An 18,551-nucleotide genomic window follows, 5' to 3' on the forward strand; every position below is an offset into this window, starting at 1 on the left:
ATTTGTCTTGACAAAGAAATTAACAAAAATATTATTCAATCCATGAATTTCTTTGCAAAAATAGAAGTATGTCCGACATATGAGCGACAAAAAACTATCGATGGTGCCTAAGAAAGGTAAGAATTCGATACCTCGATAGTTCCATCGATAGTTTCCCAGCTCTAGTTAGGAAATACCTTTGACTCACCAGCTATGCTGCAAGCTATCAATCAATCAATGATCAATCATTAATATAACTTCGCGAAGCTCTAATTTTCATTTGTAAAGCAGCCGAATAAAAGCGTCGTTGCTGACATAGCACCTGAGTGTGCTTCACAGGTCGATCATGTTATGTCAATATTAAATAATACAAATTATGAATTAAAATAAAAATATAAAAACAAACAAGCATTTAAAAGAATAGTCAGAATTATATTACTAATATGTTTAAGTTTTGTTTTGGTTGTCGGCTTTTTTTGGCAACTTTTTGTTTATATAATAACATAATAGCTCGTACATATTCAATCTAATCAATGATTTTCATTTACGCCATTACATGCTTGACATTTTATTTGTAAATGGAATAACAACAATAGACTAAATAAAACGAACAAACCGACATAGTTGATACATTAAAAATCGACTGAACTAAATCCTTCAATTGAACTACGCTGGGCAACTCAATGGTAGTGCTGCCAGATTTTGAGGCCCAACAGAATATTCTGGGAACATAATGTCGGGAAAAAATAAGCTAACATAAACTAGCCATTAATTTGCGTAAAAACTCATGCGATGGCAATAATAAAATGAAAATTCGCAGTCAAAAAAAAAAACAAAAAGGTTTGTTCATAGAAATTTAAAATTTTGAAGTAATTTGCCATTTACTAAAATAAACATATATATTTAAATTTGCTGGATTTCAGGCTATAAGCTATTCGCTACATTTATGCTAGAACTAGCTTGAAATATGTTAAACTGGCAACAGTGCTGTTCGGTGGACAACGGCTTCAAATCGAGGGTTTTCTACTATATGGTCGATATCGATACCAGCCTTGCACTATCGATTATTTGTTAAGCTTTTTACCATATACAAGCCTGTCAAAACATGTGAAATGTATAAAACTGTATGGACAATAATGTGTTTCAGGTCGTGCTGCTAGCTTAGTAATTATGTTTAATTTGCATCTGTTTTAAATGCTATAAGCCACAAATCTAGCAATCTTTAATAATCCTTTAGCAATTTACGCAAATTTAAAAAAAGCTATATCTTAGTTTTAGTTAGCATTTTAAATAAATTAATTAAAGAAAAAAAAATGTTTGGGTAAACTAGAATAAAATGTTTTTTGTGTATAACTTTTATTGCTTTATACTTTTAAAAAAGTAAAATATTCTAACTGCACAAATACAACTACAAGTGCGTTGTGTGTGAAATAGATGTTATGTTAAATCCTCTCTAATATGTATATATATATTTATAAATATGTGGTAACAAATCAATATTGGATTGGTATAGACTAAGTTGGAATAGAAAAATAAATACATCTTGTGCGGTAAAGTTAAGATATTTTAGTTAAATTTGATACCGTGCCTTAATAAGGGTTACAATAAATTATAGTTCCGGTAAAGTCAATAACAATTTTGTCAATGTGGACATAAAAATTTCCAACAACAGTTTAAATAATTTGTATATGTAATTTAAAAGAGTACTTTAATCCAATTCAAGTTCATTGTTTCGACACTTGCAATAATTTAATCGTTTTAGGCCCGAATTACAATTTGATTATATCTATAACGAGTATTTTGCAAAAACTTGGTCACAAAAAGTTAACAGTATACTGATATTCTAATAATAACAATATTAAGTCAGCATAATCCCTATATACTATATTTATCTATATGTTTATTGCTGCGCTAATATTTATCTTTTCTTAAATACATTATTTAAGACTGATCAAGGGAGATTGTGTCCCAATATGCTGTTGCTGTTGTTGTTGAATCAGATTAATATGTGATCGCTGCTGCTCGAATCTCTGTACTGTAGCGGTTAAATGGGAATTTTCTACATATAAATCCTTTACAAGAATGTCGGCATTTTGAAGGCGCTGAGTTTGATCAGCGAGCATAACGCTCTGTGATTCGATTCGAGAATGTAAGTCATTCATATCCACTTGATGTTGACGCCATGATTCTGAAAACAAAAATAAATTTTTTTGAAAAATACGAATAGTTTGAAAATAGTTTAGGTATAATTTTACTCACGTTGCATAAGGGATTCTGTGTATTTCTGCTGTTGTTTTATCACGTTTTGTAAATGACGGTTTCGCAATTCCAACTGATTCATTCGCTGCTGAAGATTAGGATGCGCCGTTCTCTATTAAAAAAAACAGATTTGATAAATTGCTATTGTGGAACTTATTACGCGGTCTTAATACTTACCGCATAAGCTTTCTCAAGGACTGGTCGCGCTTCTTGCAATTGCTGAAGTTCCATTACCAAGCCATCGCGTTGCAAGCTTAAATCTGTTATATGTTCTTTAAGAGAAAGCTCAAAAAATTTAAGGCGCTTTAACTCCTCTTTTAAGACACTCGAGTTTTCACACCTATCATTACAATAGGAGGATGTTTTATCAGTCGACACTACGCTGTGCGAGTCAAGACTCTTGTTAGATGTTGTAGATGACGTTTCACAGTCTGCAATTTCGCTATCTGAATGTATTTGCTTCGGTTTACAAATTGGTGCCGGAGCGACATTGTGTATTGGTGACGAAACCACTAGAGAGCATTCCAATTGTGCAGTGCTGAAGATTGATGTTTCTGATGTGGTTAGAATGCTTCTAAAAAAAACAAAACAGAATAATATATACATGTCGATTATTTATTTTTAAAATTTTAAATATTTTCCTACATTTTCTGCATTTAAAACAAGCGATTTATGTTGGGCGCAACCTTTATTATTTAAAACAACTAACGCTTCACAGCTCGATTTCGCGTCAGAAAGCGCATTCCGCTGTCTATATTGAAAATTGAAATGTAAATAACAGCTAAGTGATTTATTTCAGATTCTTCCGTAATACCTTCATAATACCATTTTCAATTTTTATAAAAATGTCAGTGTATCGTGTCGGTTTATCGTTTTGAGCAATAAAATGAATTGCAACTAAATATTGGAAATGTTTGATCTTTTTATATTATATCTTAGGTTATTGCTTTAAATCTTTGAGGTTCAAAAATAATAATATTGTTTAAGGAAATGTGTACATGAATGTATTTTAGAGGTAATGTATAGAAACGATACCAAGCTAAATTTTGCATTTACATTTTTTGATAAGTTGTACATTTTTTGTAATTTTTGGCAACAGCTCGATTTTCCTTTGAAGAAACAAATTTAGTTTTCCTGGCGGCATTGTCCAAATCGGAATATTAAATATTTATAAAAAAAATTTTATTAAACATTTTAAACTTTTATTTCTTGTTTGGGAAAACAATTTGTATTGATCGAAATTTTGAGGTCTCCTGGATTTCTCGTGGAAATTTAAAAATGTTCCTGTGAAGCATATTTTAATAATAGAATTAGAATATCATTTTGGTGAAAATTTCTAGTCCCTAGGGTTCGACTATAGCGATCAGCATTAGTAATACTACATTGAATTTACTAGCATTGTTCTGCAGTTATAGTTCAGATAATCAGAAAGCACTTAATGTAAAGTAAAAAAACCTACCGTAATTTGGTCACTGTATACAGAAGAAACAACCGATTTATGTCAAATTATCTAATTTATCTAAGGCAACCCCTTGTAAGCTTATACGTATTTGAGTTCATATAATGTTCTATTAAGTTTGCCATACGAGCAATATTGGTTGTACCATGAAAAAAATTGATATTTTTTGAATTCAAAATATTTTTTAAAATATTAGTCGCTGCTTAAAAATTATTTGTATCATCCAAATAATAGATATAACTGTTTATACATATATAAAACTGTATATAAATAAATTTCCTTTTTTTTGCACCTACTCAAATCATTGAAAAGTGCACACTCAAATATATATATATATATTCAAATTAAAACTTCCATAAGCAGGCACAGCCAGTTACTCACAACAGCAATATCCGTACCGTTGCGATGCCAAACAAAATTCGAATCTTAAAAAATAAAATCAAACCCGGTTAGACGCATTCAACTTTTATATACACTTTGACTGAAGCATCGCACCAAACTCACGCATGCACTTAAAACACATACACACAGCAGCGACTCCAGCGACAACATCAATCAAAGCATTTTTGTGATTTATTTCAAATTTTTTAATTGCTTAATATTGTGGGTGTAATCGAATCTTTTTCGATTTGCAGGGGTGGGGTTGGGGGATTGAGAATAAAAAAAATAAAATACAAGCGGGTTTGGGTATAGGAGCACCTAGATACAAAATTTTGTTGCTCAAGCTCTTATAGTTGCTGAGAAACAGTTGCTCAAACATGCAGACGGACGGACGGACATGGCTATATCGACTTAGTTTATCTTGCTGATCAAGAATAAATATACTTTGTTGGGTCTGCCACGCCTCCATGTTACATACATTTGCACAACTTCATAATCCCCTTTTGCAATTTTTACAAAAATGTCAGTGTTTAAGAACCTTGCAATTTGAGTATTAACGCCTTACGAAAAATCCGAGCTTGATTGATATTTTCTCGCAGTAATGAGCATAAAAACATTAAATGCGATAATTTTAACTATAAATTTCAATAATTATAATTGAAATACAATTTAACTTCAAATATTTCAAATGTTCTCATAATTATGTTGTGTTCTTTAATAAAATTTCAGTAAAAATATCTTATCATATAAAATAATTTTTTTTTTTTGTTTAATTTAAGTGTTTTCCGTAATTATTTGTTGAAATCGAAAACTTTAATAATTTTAGCATTAGTTTTAGCATTTTTTTTTTTATAATTTTCAATTATAGCATTTTCTACCATCCCAAATCTAGCAAATTTTCGCTTGGGAAATAGTGAGGTGCCGAGGTGTATATTAGCATTGTCTTGCGTCGTTTTTTATTCGTTAAGTAAACATATTTCTTAAAATTGGACAAGCAAATGAAATTTAAAAATTACAAATAATATTTGCACTTTCCCAATGCGCAACGATATTGTACTCAAATATTTAAAGCTTTCAAGATTATTTGTATATCATATTTATTTAAGATGGCACATTAAGTTCAATACAAGCAAATTAAAAACAAAATAAAATAAATGTTAAAAAATAGCTCGAAGCTTAAATACTTACCGGCTGGTGGCTTTGTGAGTTGGAGATTGGGCAGCAAAAAGATCAAGAGTTAGCGCACTGATTTCATTAGTGTTTCTAGAAAAAGTTTTCAGGGGCTCTTGAATTGTACTTTGATGCCATAGGTAACTAATTGGAGAGCTGGCTGGACTTCCTGCAATCTGTGTGTTAACATCTTGAAGAGGCTCTGTTTGTATGTCAGATACCCCAGTAAGTATTTCAACACTCTCGCCCAGGCGTGTACGCAGATTATCGATTTCACATTGCAAATCACTAATTTGCTGTGATTTCTCTTCTAGCATGCGAATAAAATTAGTGCGCATATTTTCTGCCTCGGCTTCGAGCTCGACATACTGCTGCTCCAGCATATCACGCTCGTCAATGGGGGACAAGCGACCATCTTTGCTGTATTGTTCCTCATATTCGCGCACCTTTTCCATAAGCTCTGTAAACTTTTTATCGCTCTCCAGCTGTTCATCCTCATAAATCTGACGCTCTTTTTCAAATAGCTGACGCTCTTCACTTAGCTTAGACTGCCAGTAGTCTTCGCATTCTTCGTATGCACGCTGCATCTGTTCCAAGCTGCTTTCGAGCTCTTTACAGCGTGACTCTGGCGTAATAGGCCTGATTTTATAGCTTTCGTCAATTGCTGCTGCCCTTGAAGGTGTGGTCTTTAATTCAAGTTCCAGCTGTACTATGCTACGGCGCAGGGTTAAAATTTCTTCTTCATGCTTTTTACAACGCTGCAGCCTCCCATCAGAATTGGCCTCAAACCAATCGATACTATTTTCACTTGACTCGCTTTCTTCTGAACATTTACGTTGCTTACCAAGTCGCGGACTTTCTTCTGCTATATATGTCTTGCTGGGCGAGTCACCCCGACGCTTAGTGGCCAATCCACTGCAAGCGACCCCAAGATCATCACTAAGCTCTATGGACTCCAAATTGCTAACAGTACATACGGGTAACTTAATTTTTCTTGAATTTGTACGCGACAACTTGATCTGTAAATTTTCAATTTCAATTGTTAGTTCGTCTGTTTTATCTCGCAATTGTGAATTTTCCATTTGTAGCACTGCCATTTTCTCCATCACCTGTAGTAACTCATCATCATCTTCTATGGTTTTAGTCGATTTATCATTGCTGAATGTAGAACTACCATCAAGGCCTAATGGCTCACAAAATGCCAGTTTTTGGTTTAGTGCTATGTTTTGTTCTAATAGATCTGTTATCTGCTGTTGACATTTTTGATGATCCGAATGCAGCTCAACGTTTTCGTTACGCACCAATTCTAGTTCTGTTTTAAATTTAATCTCTTGCTGCTCAAAACATTTTATTTGTGCCTCCAGTCGGGCCGTCATACTAGTCCAATGATCACGATCATTTCCCATACGTTGTGTTAACTCACGTATTACATTTGTATGTCGCTGCTCTAATTGATGCAGTTGCTGATTATAATTATCCTCTAGCGTTGCATGGCGCTCATCCACTTCGACGGCCAGCATGGCTACCCGCTGGTTAGCAGATTTGTTGTCTGCGCGCAGCTTCGAATTCTCGTTGTACTGTTGACCGTATGCTTCTCGAAGTGAGTTTAACTCTTCAGATTGTAACGCTACTAATGCACGCAAGACATTACAGTTTGGATCTTGTTCCAGACCGCGGACTTCCTCTTCAAGCACAGTAGCCAGCTGACTGAAACTAATCTCATCCTCATTAAATCCTAAGGCGTGCAATAAGCTATCACTATTTATGACATTTGCCGATTTCCAGGTATCAATAACTTTATGTGCGCTGATTGTCTCCAATTGCTGAGGTGTCAAAACGTCTGTAATATAAAGAATTAAAAAATGTAAAATGGGTTTCAACTATTTATACAAGGATCCAAAAGTCGGGTACCATTTGAAAAAAGAATCCCAAATCTACAAACGACTACTTTTTAATTCACACGCCGAATCATTTGAACTTCACTTATTATAAATTATTTTATAATATTAAATAAACTACTTTGAGCTACAAACATTTATGTCATAATCAAAGTCTTAACATATCAAACTAGGTAAAGTGTTTATAACTGGTAGCTTTTGTATAATCACTAAGCATATACATGTATGCTTTAGTGGTATAATGTTGTATATTATGCTTAAGTTATGGAATCCTCCGCCTTTGTATTAATAACTCACAAACCTTTAGAGATACCTCTGTGGCTAGATCCAACGATGTAGTTACTAGGCGAATCTGGTAAATAATGGCCAACGAGAAACCAACGTGTGTACATTAAATTGCAAACTTTTCTAAATACTTATCGTGAAAGGTACGTTACTAAGGCAACTTGCCTTTTAACTTACCTAGCGATTCCACACTGCTACGGTCCTGATTTGGCAGTATGAGATTGCTCAGGGTATTTTGAATGGATTGGGATTGGATCTTTGGAGATGTGGTAGTACTTTGTACTCTGCTTGTTGCTGCATAATTTTTTTGCATATTGCATTGCAGAGTCCGACGTGTGGGTAACGAAACACAACGTTTTAGCTTGGTTCCACTTATGTGATTGGACCGCAGACGCTGACTACCCGGAAGGTCATTTTGTGACGATGATCGATGCACCTGCGTTTCAAATAGGAAACATTAAATCATTTATTAGTAAAAGTTAATGGCAACAACATTCACTTTAACTCACCTGGGCTACGTGATCGTTGCAATCGTAAAGATTTCGATTTTGGTCCTCATCATCTTCGGAATCCGTAACATACAACTCACAGACCCCTAGATCTTGATTTGGCCTTGATCGACGCCCATACTTTTTAGTGCCTATCTTACCTTTGGGTAAGAGCTCGCGATCTGAAGATTCTAATTTGGCTGGAAGCTCAGAGTATGAAGTAGTGCGAGAATCATCAATCACCAGGGAACGTTCTAAAATATAGTTTGTTGAATAAAAGTTGTAAAAACAAATGTTTCGTTGCACTGCTAAATACCAAATTGGGCTGCGAGTCTTTCTATTATCAAATCAAAATGGTATTTCGACTGATTATAGTACAAACGGGTCCCCATTATATCACTATTAGCATCTGATTAAAACTGAGTTGCAATCAAATGGTTTCAAATACTTATATATTATTTGGTTGTGTATGTGGTACCTGCCAAATGTTCTGCCTACCTGACATTTCCTAAATACAGGTAGATAATGCAAGCCTTCTCAACAAATCACCGGATTATATTTTATAACTTTCTACCTTTTTATACAAGGACTCACCATTTAATCTTGAAGATGTGACCAGCGTCGGCCGTGATGTAGTGTTATCGAATTCTGTACCAAGAAAGTTGAGCAGGCCATCCTTAAATTGTTCGAAGGAAATACCCAACTTATTGTTGTCATTTGCTATGAGACTAGAGACTAACGCCGAGCCCTGGTCACGTAGCTGAAGTAATTTGCAAAGTTGAGTAATCGCGGCTTCATCAAGCAATCCGCTGCTTTGTTGCTGCGATGTGTTACAGCTCTGGAACATTTGATATAGCTTCTGTTCATAAGGATCGGCAGAAACTTCCATTGTAATCAAACTGGCAATAATAATTTTTATCTATTTCCAAATATATCTAAGGTCTGTTAAACGATAAAAATGATTACCCACTTTGTTAAAGGTAAGATTGGAGACTATTTCATTAGTATGAATATACATGATAATTACATACGAACAAAAGGCTACATTACGTTCAAATATTGCGTTAACAAAAGATAATTATTGTCAAACATATTGATTAAAAAAATTGGTACAATACTAATGGAAGTTACATACATATGTATGTATGTACTTTCTATTCATGTACATACATTACTTTAACATACATTTAAGTAGGAAAGCATACATTTGCATATTAAAACGCCATTTATTATTTAAAGTATGCATTAATAGTTTCGAAATGCAAGCACACATTTGGTGAAAAAGCTTGTTAGCATACGAGTAATCTATTCGTTATATAAATTGCCTTTGTTTATACTGGTAAAACCAATTAAGATTCGAATTGTTCAGCCTGTATAAATTTGTACTCTGTTATTGTCATATACGGTACTTCACGGGTAAACTATATATCTTTGATTTAAATGAGCAAAATTTAAGAGGTGTACTACTTAGCATTGGAACAAAATAATAAACTAATTCAGTGATGGTTTTAAGTGAAGTATCGAATTATTCGATACTTACCATACTGCAGCACAAGTCGCTTTACACTATTGCTAGCAATCACTGTTGCCGGATTTTGAGAGGCAACATAAGCTAGATTGAAGAATATATGCTAGAATAAGCTGGATTCTAATATTGCGTAAAAACTCATATAAAAAAAATTTATGAAGACAATTGATCAATTGACCAAAATGGCAACACTGCTAGCAATTTAGCCATTTTTAGGATATGAGTAAGATAGGCCTACAAAAACCGTTCATGTCCTTAATCTCGAGCTAAAAATAATATCGATACTCATATAGATACTTAAATATTAAAAATTAAGATTTTCTTATATAGATTTTCTAAAAATTTTCTAAAATAAAATTGTATTGTTATCACATTCGATACATCACATGTTCATCAAGTGTAAAAAATGACCTGATATTTTCTATTCCACAAACAAAATTTACAATCTTTTTTTGGGAAATCCCCAACCTTTGGGTTAGAGATATTTCAACGCTCAGCCATATTAAGATTGTACTGCATAAAATGTCTTTTTGTTTTTAGAAAGATCAGTAAATTTCTAACATGCCTCTGTAAATACATTTCAATATTATAAATCAGGGGTACCCAGCCCATATTCCCTTTGTGCACTATTGTTTTTCACTTGTGTAATAAACAACGGAGAGAACGGAAATTGTGGCACTTTTTAAGCACAATGGTAGCACACATAAAAAACAAGTGCGAGACCATACGCGCACAATGACAATACGAAACAATATACGCACACAGACACAACAAAAAGTTGTGTGTGTGGCGCACTGCTTGCGCACAAAACACCCAGAGAGATCCGTGAAAAGGTCCGTTGTGTTTTTAGCCCACAACGAAACTCAAGCATAAAGGAAATGTGCCGCGAGTTCCGATTAGGCTAGGCATATTAAGCATAAGCGAGAAACAATATCGCTTGCTATCTCGCTCTGTCTGCATTGGCAGTGACGCCGACGCGCCAGCAGGCAGCGAAACAGAAGCACGCAGAAAACATACAAAAAATATGTTGACCTTTTTCTTGTGTTTTGCTTCGGGAAAGAATTGCCTGCGCTCAGATCATTTTTTCTACGCAAGTAATTGCATTGACTAAGCATACAACACATAGAGGCGTCAAATCGACTAAAAATGTGTTGCATAAAATTTTTGGACGATTGAACCCCAGGCATACTTCGTGAAGTTTCGTGCTGAAGTCGCGAACCGAAGACTAATTGCCGAAATCGAACCAGTGTTGCACACATCATTGCCTAAGAGGCTTTCAACGCATGAGGGTGGGTAGGCTGCGCAGCGCGCTGATATTCTTTCTATGTATGCGTGCATGCTTTAGAGCATGTGTGTGAAGGAACAGCTGCCAGCGCACTCAAAAGCGATCGTGTGTGCGAGTGGCCAGTTGCAATAAGAACCCATTTGTATGTATGCGTCCGTATGTGTGTGCTTCTGTTTGCAAGCCCAAGCACTTCAAAAATTCAATTTTTATATTTTCTGCCGCTGACCGCTTCTAGGGTATGTAGGGTATATTGAATTTTTCCAAGTTCAGCAACAGGTCAGCACAATATTTTATTACTTGTGCAGGTCAAAATAAATATATTGAAATATACATATATAGGAAAGGATGACACGTTTTAACTTGGAGTGCAAATGAAGCGCATTTGCATGTTAATACGTTAATACGTGCAAACATTATTTTATGATAAATAATTAAATATTATATTTAAATATTTCTTTGCTAGGTAATAAAATCAAATAATAAAGCATTGGCAGCATTCTGTAGCAATAAAATATTTTTAATAATAATTGTTTTGACCTCCTGCATTTGGGAAAAGTTGTATGCTTAGTGGTTATATATGTATAAAGAACTACATATGTATGTATTTACATACATAGGCTAATCATAAGCTAAGGAATAATAAATGCATTTTTTCTAATATGGACAAGTGATGCCACAAGTTGGTCAATCTATTTTTACACAACTCTGGCACCAGTTCTACTGGCAGTTGCGAACAAAACAGAAGAAAAACGGTCCACAGTACGGCGTTCTGCCGGGCGCAACCTGATATGCAAATAACTAGCATGTGCTAATGCAAATGGCTGCATTCCAAGACGTCAATGGCGTTGGGCTCAAGTGGCTTTGACTCCTGTGGCCATTCAAATCTGGTGTAACAATTTAGGACCCCCAACAGCTTACAATGGCGCGGCCCGGTTCCAAGGAACAGTCAAGCTGATCGCATGTGACGCCGAAAGATTTGCTTACCTCTACAAGAACGCGGTAGCTAAGGTTGGTGAGGTATATCCCGGAGCACGCCCTATGGCACTAGGTACCAAGGACCTACCCTCCAGACCAGGGGCTAAAGCGTCAGAGCTAAATGAGATTCTCAAGACGATCATGCTGTTTAACCAAAATATGCCCTGAAATCAATAGAGAATCCTCAAGGTCGAGAAGACATAGCAGCCAACTTCACAGGTAGTCTTTTGTATAGATCGTATCTTGGTAAATGTGACGGGACCATCAATTATGACTTCGTAACCTGAAGGTCTACAAATCGACCGCGGGCGCAATCGCCAATCTTGCCAGGTGTGTGACCTTTAATGAAGTATATGTAGCTTTAAGGAGGATGAGATGCAAGTTGATGAGATCTAACTGAATAATAGCTGGACCGACCAGTTATCCCTTGATCTATTTCTGAACATTCACTTCTCTTTGTGCAAGTAGCCCATAAGTAAGCATCTCGCAGCATATTCAAGCGACTATCGAGGTAGCCAGTGACAATGAGATGGGCAATAAACCATCAAGCTTTATGAGTCAGCGGGACTTGATAACCTGTTAACTCCTGTTAATCAATGTGATGTTGTACATAATTTTTTTTATTTAAAACATGTAATAAATTACATAATAATTGATAAAGCTTTAGCTCACCAGCATACATTATAACTGCCTTGGAAACAGCCGACTTGAAGACTACCTTTTTGATTCCGTTAGTTAGGTCATATAATATTCACAGAAAGATATTCTTCGGAAATCCCATTAAATTCTAAATATAATCATAATTTCTGGAAAGTTGAAACTGATGATTAATAGAGCGATGCAGTTATCGCGGCGTAGCCTGGGCTGGCGGAGTAGTATCTAGTCTGATGCAGATATGGATATATTTATTTAGAGCTATAATTTGGAGAAGTAATTTTTTTTTTTGTATTATTCATAAATAGCACAATAGATCTTTTTAAATAATTTGATAATCATACCTTGAATGTGTGAATGTAAAGGATTGTTGATAATATTTAATACATTTTTGTGTTTTGTTTTTATTGTCCCATATATAGAGGAAACCTATACAAAGTGCTCATTTTATATCGGACGGCGATGACTTTCCTTCCTTGGAACGAGGTGGTGGGAATTTTCCCAGTTGACTGCAGGAGCACTGAGTTTAAGAGGTGGGAACTTTCCCAGCTGCCCGTCTTAGACGTGGTCAGCTATGATTAATAACACAATTTTATGTTGTTACTTTACGGCAATGCCGGAGTTTTTTAATCTTTTGTTCGACTTACAATGTCGCGAGCTAGACTGATACTGAAGGTTACAAAAATGTTCAAGCTTAAGTAGTCAATGTATCACGCCATCCGCTCGAGTCGGCATGCCGACTCAGCATTCTTGCGCAGGCAACACGGTATCCGTTTACAGTTGCTGTGCGCAGAATTCTTAGTAGCGAGTCAACATTTTACAATAAAGATTTCTTTGTTGCTGAGGGCAAACAGAATGCTTAAGGCTGTGTGTTAAGTTACTTATGCTTGTGTGCAAAACAGAAAAGAGTGCAGCTTACGTAATTAGTTCTTAACTACCCCCCCCTCAGAATGATGACCGTCCTCGGTCATATTAAAGTTGTCCAGAGCCTTCTGTATCCTCAGTGATGCTCGCTTTCTCCTTAGTACCATAAAAAGGATGAATGAGCCAATTAGTCCGACGTTCAGGACTGCACCAACTGCGAACCAATATTTAGGTGAGCCAGCCGCAATTACCTCCTCCTTGAAGTCCAGAATTGATTGCAAGTTGTTGATGTTCATACGATGCAGGAGTGGTATGCTTAGTGCCGGGTCATGTCCGATGATGTTTAAGAGTGGTGACCTCACGGTGCCAGGCTGTTTGCTTGGTGCTTTGCGCAAGTTTATGAACTCCGTGCCATTGATGGTTGCAGACCGATCGAACGTTATCAAGAAGGTTCCTGAGACGGTTACTTCCGCGCCATCGTCAGTTCTGACGCGCGCTGTCGCTTCGTTGATTACCACGACGCCGTCATCTATAGGCATTATCGCATTCAGGTGGCTGGGTTGAGTGTGGCAGTTAGCGGTGTTTCCCGCATGGAGGGAGCTAGCACAGGTTTCGCGCCGTGCTCGTTCGCAGAAGGTGCTGCGCGTAGTCACAGTGCATCCAGTGACTGCAAAGGTATCCTTTTCGCATTCCGCCAACGTGTCCTCGTCGAGTCGCAAAATGGTTTGTTGATGTGAGACGGGGTAGACAGAGACCTTTTGGCACTTAAATTCAACTTTGGGGTAAGCTATTAATATGTGGACAATATTCTCGGACTGAAGGACCTTGATCTTAGAAGCTTCTAATAAGCTAACTATTGGGGTATCTTGTTCAATAAGTGATTTCAGATCGGCATGATCAAGGATAGTTGGATTTACTATGTTTGCTTTTGCCAACGTTATCGTGAGTATTAAATTTTGAATTTCTGTGTTAAGTATTCTATTCCTTGCCAACAGTGTCTCATATAAATGAGGAGTGTCAACCAAATCGCCTTTGCGGGAACTGATAATTTTATTGATAGTGTCCGTCAGTCTGTTAATTTGCTTTTGAGTTTCGGAATTTATTATGATTTGTTTGGAGTTAGACTCCACCAACTGAGCCTCCGTAACGCGGACCTTTAGGAAATCTGAAGCATCAGGGGTACCAGCAACAACCTTCAAGGCAGTGCCTAAGAAATCGAGGCTTCGTGCAAATCTGTGGTGCACTTGAAGAACGGACAACAATGTTCTAAGGTGATCTGTATCTACGTCTAGTAGTTTGCGCATATGCGACTGTGGAAAGGAATCGGACAGTTTTTCGGTTTCATCTATCATACTAATGAATTCAGAAATGTTACTTGAGTGCCTCAAGTAGCTACGTTGATCAAACACCAGTACTTCCCCGTCTAGGACCGGAATGTAGTTGGCATGCGAGAAGTCGGTGATCCGAGCATTTACCGCTGCTAGTACTACAAGTAAAGTGAGTGCAAACCTGAAATGGATAAACAATATAAGACGTTGTTCTAACTCTAATTTGACTTACTAGCTAATTGTGGTGGGACACCTATTTCAGGTTGTCCTTATGGACCACCCTCCCCTTAATGAGGACAGACGTTCCCAGGTCTGCTTCGACCTTTTGCTCTGAGCATAAGGGAGTTAGTTTGTTCCCTAACCTCTTGTTGTTCTTCTGGAACACCTTTTCTCCTACCTCGAAAACGCGGTTTTGCCTGGATGCATTGCATCTTTTGATGTTGTCTTGCTGTGCCTTAACTAGCCTTTCTTTGACGATTTCGCGACGATCACCGGCTGCTGCGTGAACAACCTCAATTGGTTTCTCGCGGGTTACTGAATGCAAACTTTTGTTGTATTCTATCGTAGCCTTTAAGATTAACTCTGTAGTGTCGTTGATTTTCTTGTCTAACTTGAGGCATCTCGCAATTTCGGTCAGGGTGCTATGAAAGCGTTCCACCTGGCCGTTTGAGGTGCTGTGGAGCGGGGCCGCATTCACAATGCAAATGCCGTAGGCGTTCCGGAGCATCGAAGTGATGGTCTCGGAATTGAAAGCTGCCTCGTTGTCGCAATAAATTGTCTTGGTAGCGGGGAAAAGGTTAACAATTTGTAGTAGGGGGCCAGTGATATCGATTATTGTTCTGGACAATATCGGTTGGACGACTGCAAATTTGGAAAATTTGTCTATGCAGGTCAAGAATTGTTTCTTGTCTGTCGCGAAAATGTCAATATGCAACATTTCACCAGTATAACTTGGTATAGGCGTTTCTCCGAGCTCTTGTTTCTTCGGGTGCCTGTCGTACTTGGCTTTAGTGCAGACCCTGCAGTTCGCAACCACTTCTTTGGCTAAATTGCCCATGTTGGGAAAATAGTAGCTACGGAGTACTTGTTTAATATTTTCCTGAGCTGCTCTGTGCGCTCGACTGTGTTCGGCAGTGATGATTTCTAACTGGTCGTTTTTGTCCGTTACATCCTGCACTAGATTTTTGCAATGCCAAAACTGGGTAGCAGGGAAAAGTAAAATCAGGTCGTGTTGGAAACTTGCCAACGTGGGGAGATCGCAAAGTATTGCATTTACGACTCCAGAATTTACAACTTCTTTGAGTGTATCAAGAATTGTGCTTTTGTCAGTGTAACTGATGAAGTGGCGAGTTTTGCTGCGAAACAGCAACAAGTTTCGCTTTAGCGGAAAACGCGATTCCTCCAGGACAATCTGGTTCCTAAAGCAATTCAATGGTTTGTCTGTTGAGTCGACCGTGTAGGTCAGGGAGAGTTCGCTGTGAACGGTTGCAGCGTCCGAACGGAGCTCATCTTGTAGAGCATTAATGTTTTGCCTTGAAAGGGCATCCGCCACCAAGTTCTCTTTGCCTGGTTTATAAAACATTTTGGCATTGTGCTGGTCAATGTAAGATTTCCATCTTTTAATCTTGGAATTTGTGTTCTTGTCTGTCACAGCAAACGTGAGCGGCTAATGGTCTGTGAAAATGTTAATTTCCCTAGAGCCGTACAGAAAGTTCTGCAGTCTGCCTAAGGCCCACACAATGGCCAGCAATTCTCTTTCGTTGGTGGCATAGTTTTGTTCGGCTTGTTTTAAAGCGCGAGAAATCATTGTTATTGGCCTACTGCCTTGGGAGAGAACTGCACCAATTCCACTGGCCGAAGCATCCGTGGTTAAGTCGAATGGTTTCTGAAAGTCTGGATACATTAACATGACATCTTCTGATGCCAAAATATTCCGCAGACGGTGGAATGCATCGCGTTGAACTTCATTGAATTCAACAGGGATTTTCTTTGATACGTGCTTGCTAACCGAACCATTTTCCCCTTTAAGTATGTCCGATATCGGACGAGCTATAGCGGCAAAGTCTTTAATAAAAACCCTATAGTAGCCGGCTAACCCCAAGAAGGACCTAACACTGTAGACACTCTTTGGTTCAGGGAATTCCTGAATGGCTTTAACTTTTTTGGGATCGGATGTTGCTCCATTTTTGGTTATAATGAAACCCAGAAATTCAATGCTTTCTTTGAAGAATTGAGTCTTTTCAGGACCTACACGCATGTTGGCGTCGATTAGACATTTTAGCACAATGTTAATGTGTTGAACGTGCTCCGTTTCATTTTTAGAAAAGATTATGACGTCATCAACATAGACAAAGCAAATCTTTCCTATGTGCTCCCTCAGGATATCGTCTATTGCTCTTTGGAATATGCTGCTTGCATTGCGCAGGCCGAACGGCAGGCGACAGAACTCGTACTTGCCGCTGCTTACCGAAAACGAAGTCTTTTCGCGGTCATGCTCCGCAAGGTAGATTTGGTGATACCCAGACTTTAAGTCGAGGGTAGTGAAGTATTTTGCCTTTCCTAGACTTGCTAAGATCATAGGGATGCTCGCCATGGGGTAACGGTCCGGTATGGTTTTTTCGTTCAATTTCCTGAAGTCGATTACCAACCTTTTTTTGGGTTACCGTATGGGTCAGTGCCTTTCTTATCAACTACCCATGTTGGGCTGTTGTAAGGCGATCTGGAGGGCCTAATTATGCCATCGTCCAACAGTTGTTTGACCTCTTTGTTTATGAAGTCAGAAACACCCATGAGACTCGGGTATCTTGAATACACGGGCTCGTTGTCTACTGTTCGGATTGTAGCGACAACAGCAGTATTAAAAGGGAGAGCTTCATCTGCATTTGAGAAAGCTTTTTTGTTTCTGAGTATCATGTCCCTGAACTCTTTCTTTACGGAAGGGGGAACTACGATGTCGTTGACATCGGTGAAGTTCACGTCAGCACATTGATAGTACTGGAGTTTTTCGGATATACCCTGGTATTCCAGAGTATTTTTTTCCAAGTTCAATTTGACCCCGGCTTGTGTTAGCAAGTCGAAGCCTATGATCGCGTCGAAAGAGTTTAGGGTATCGAGGAGAAAAAAAGGGGAGGTATGTTTGAAAATATTCATCAAGCATTTGCGCTTGATTTCGGTAGACCCGTGGATCGAGTTTACCGAGAATGACTTGGCGACCGGCGTTATGGTTCTTAGCTCTGTTAAGGGCTTAACATAATTCTTTGCCGCGCCAGTGTCAATCAACATCTTCATAGTTCTCCCAGCCAACCGCCGTTCAATGTACGGAAGCCGGGAGTGTTCCCTAAAAAATTAACCGAGTCGTCACCAGGTGCGTACTCGTTCTCACTCTCTAACTCTTCAACTGCCTCTTTGGCCGCCTTCTCGTACTCTGTTACAGCTTCTTTGGAGTCTGTTTGCACAACATTGTTAACGCGTTGGCGTCTTTGACCTGTTGAACGGTCTGACGAACTCTTGTTTTGGTGCGTTGGATTCATTAGCCTGACGCTTGCTATAGTCGGTTTTTTGTCTATATCTGGAGGAAGAGTCAACTTCCATGGGCTGAGGAGCCTCGGTTTGATTGTCTTTAGGGGCCTGGGGCTGGGGATCGCCTTTTTGGCGCTTCACAAAATGGGGATTTTTCTCCTGATTTTGCTCATCTTTGTTAAATCTGGTTGGTTTGCCTTGGGCACGGATTTTGTTACCCTCAGCAATTCGCGCTCGGTCCTGCAGGGCTTTAGCGTAAGAGTCGGCAAACATGCTTCTCTCAATGCTAGCTTCTGCTTCTCTGGCCAGGGCCAGAGCGGATGGTAGATCTTTTGGTTGTGCAGGGAACACAACTGCTCTCAATGACTTTTTAAGACCGGAGATAAAGGCGTGTAAGGCGTCGTCTCTAACCTCCCGGTTGAGCAAATCGGCGCCTTCTTGGTCGTGAGACATTACGATTTTGTTGGTAACGAGTGTGA

The 18,551-nt window shown here is 38.0% G+C and overlaps 1 protein-coding gene across 2 annotated transcripts; it reads right to left on the minus strand.

The window, feature by feature from the left end:
• Window positions 1-1,660: 1,660 nt before the first annotated feature.
• LOC108608275 (blastoderm-specific protein 25D) lies at window positions 1,661-8,899 on the minus strand. 2 transcript variants are annotated; one of them, XM_017999582.2, is made up of 8 exons: window positions 8,514-8,899; window positions 7,941-8,173; window positions 7,609-7,867; window positions 7,448-7,498; window positions 5,267-7,088; window positions 2,416-2,812; window positions 2,239-2,350; window positions 1,661-2,167 (listed from the first exon to the last, which is right to left on the minus strand). In XM_017999582.2, exons 1-8 carry the CDS (start codon window positions 8,806-8,808, stop codon window positions 1,917-1,919), a joined length of 3,420 nt encoding a protein of 1,139 aa, XP_017855071.2. In that variant the 5' UTR covers window positions 8,809-8,899; the 3' UTR covers window positions 1,661-1,916. The 2 variants fall into 2 exon arrangements, with proteins under 2 accessions (XP_017855071.2, XP_017855072.2); XM_017999583.2 differs by lacking the exon at window positions 7,448-7,498 and having other exon boundaries at window positions 8,514-8,849.
• Window positions 8,900-18,551: the final 9,652 nt, after the last annotated feature.

The sequence above is a fragment of the Drosophila busckii genome, unplaced genomic scaffold, assembly GCF_011750605.1.
Source record: "Drosophila busckii strain San Diego stock center, stock number 13000-0081.31 unplaced genomic scaffold, ASM1175060v1 chrUn_01, whole genome shotgun sequence".
Classification (NCBI taxonomy): Eukaryota; Metazoa; Arthropoda; class Insecta; order Diptera; family Drosophilidae; genus Drosophila; species Drosophila busckii.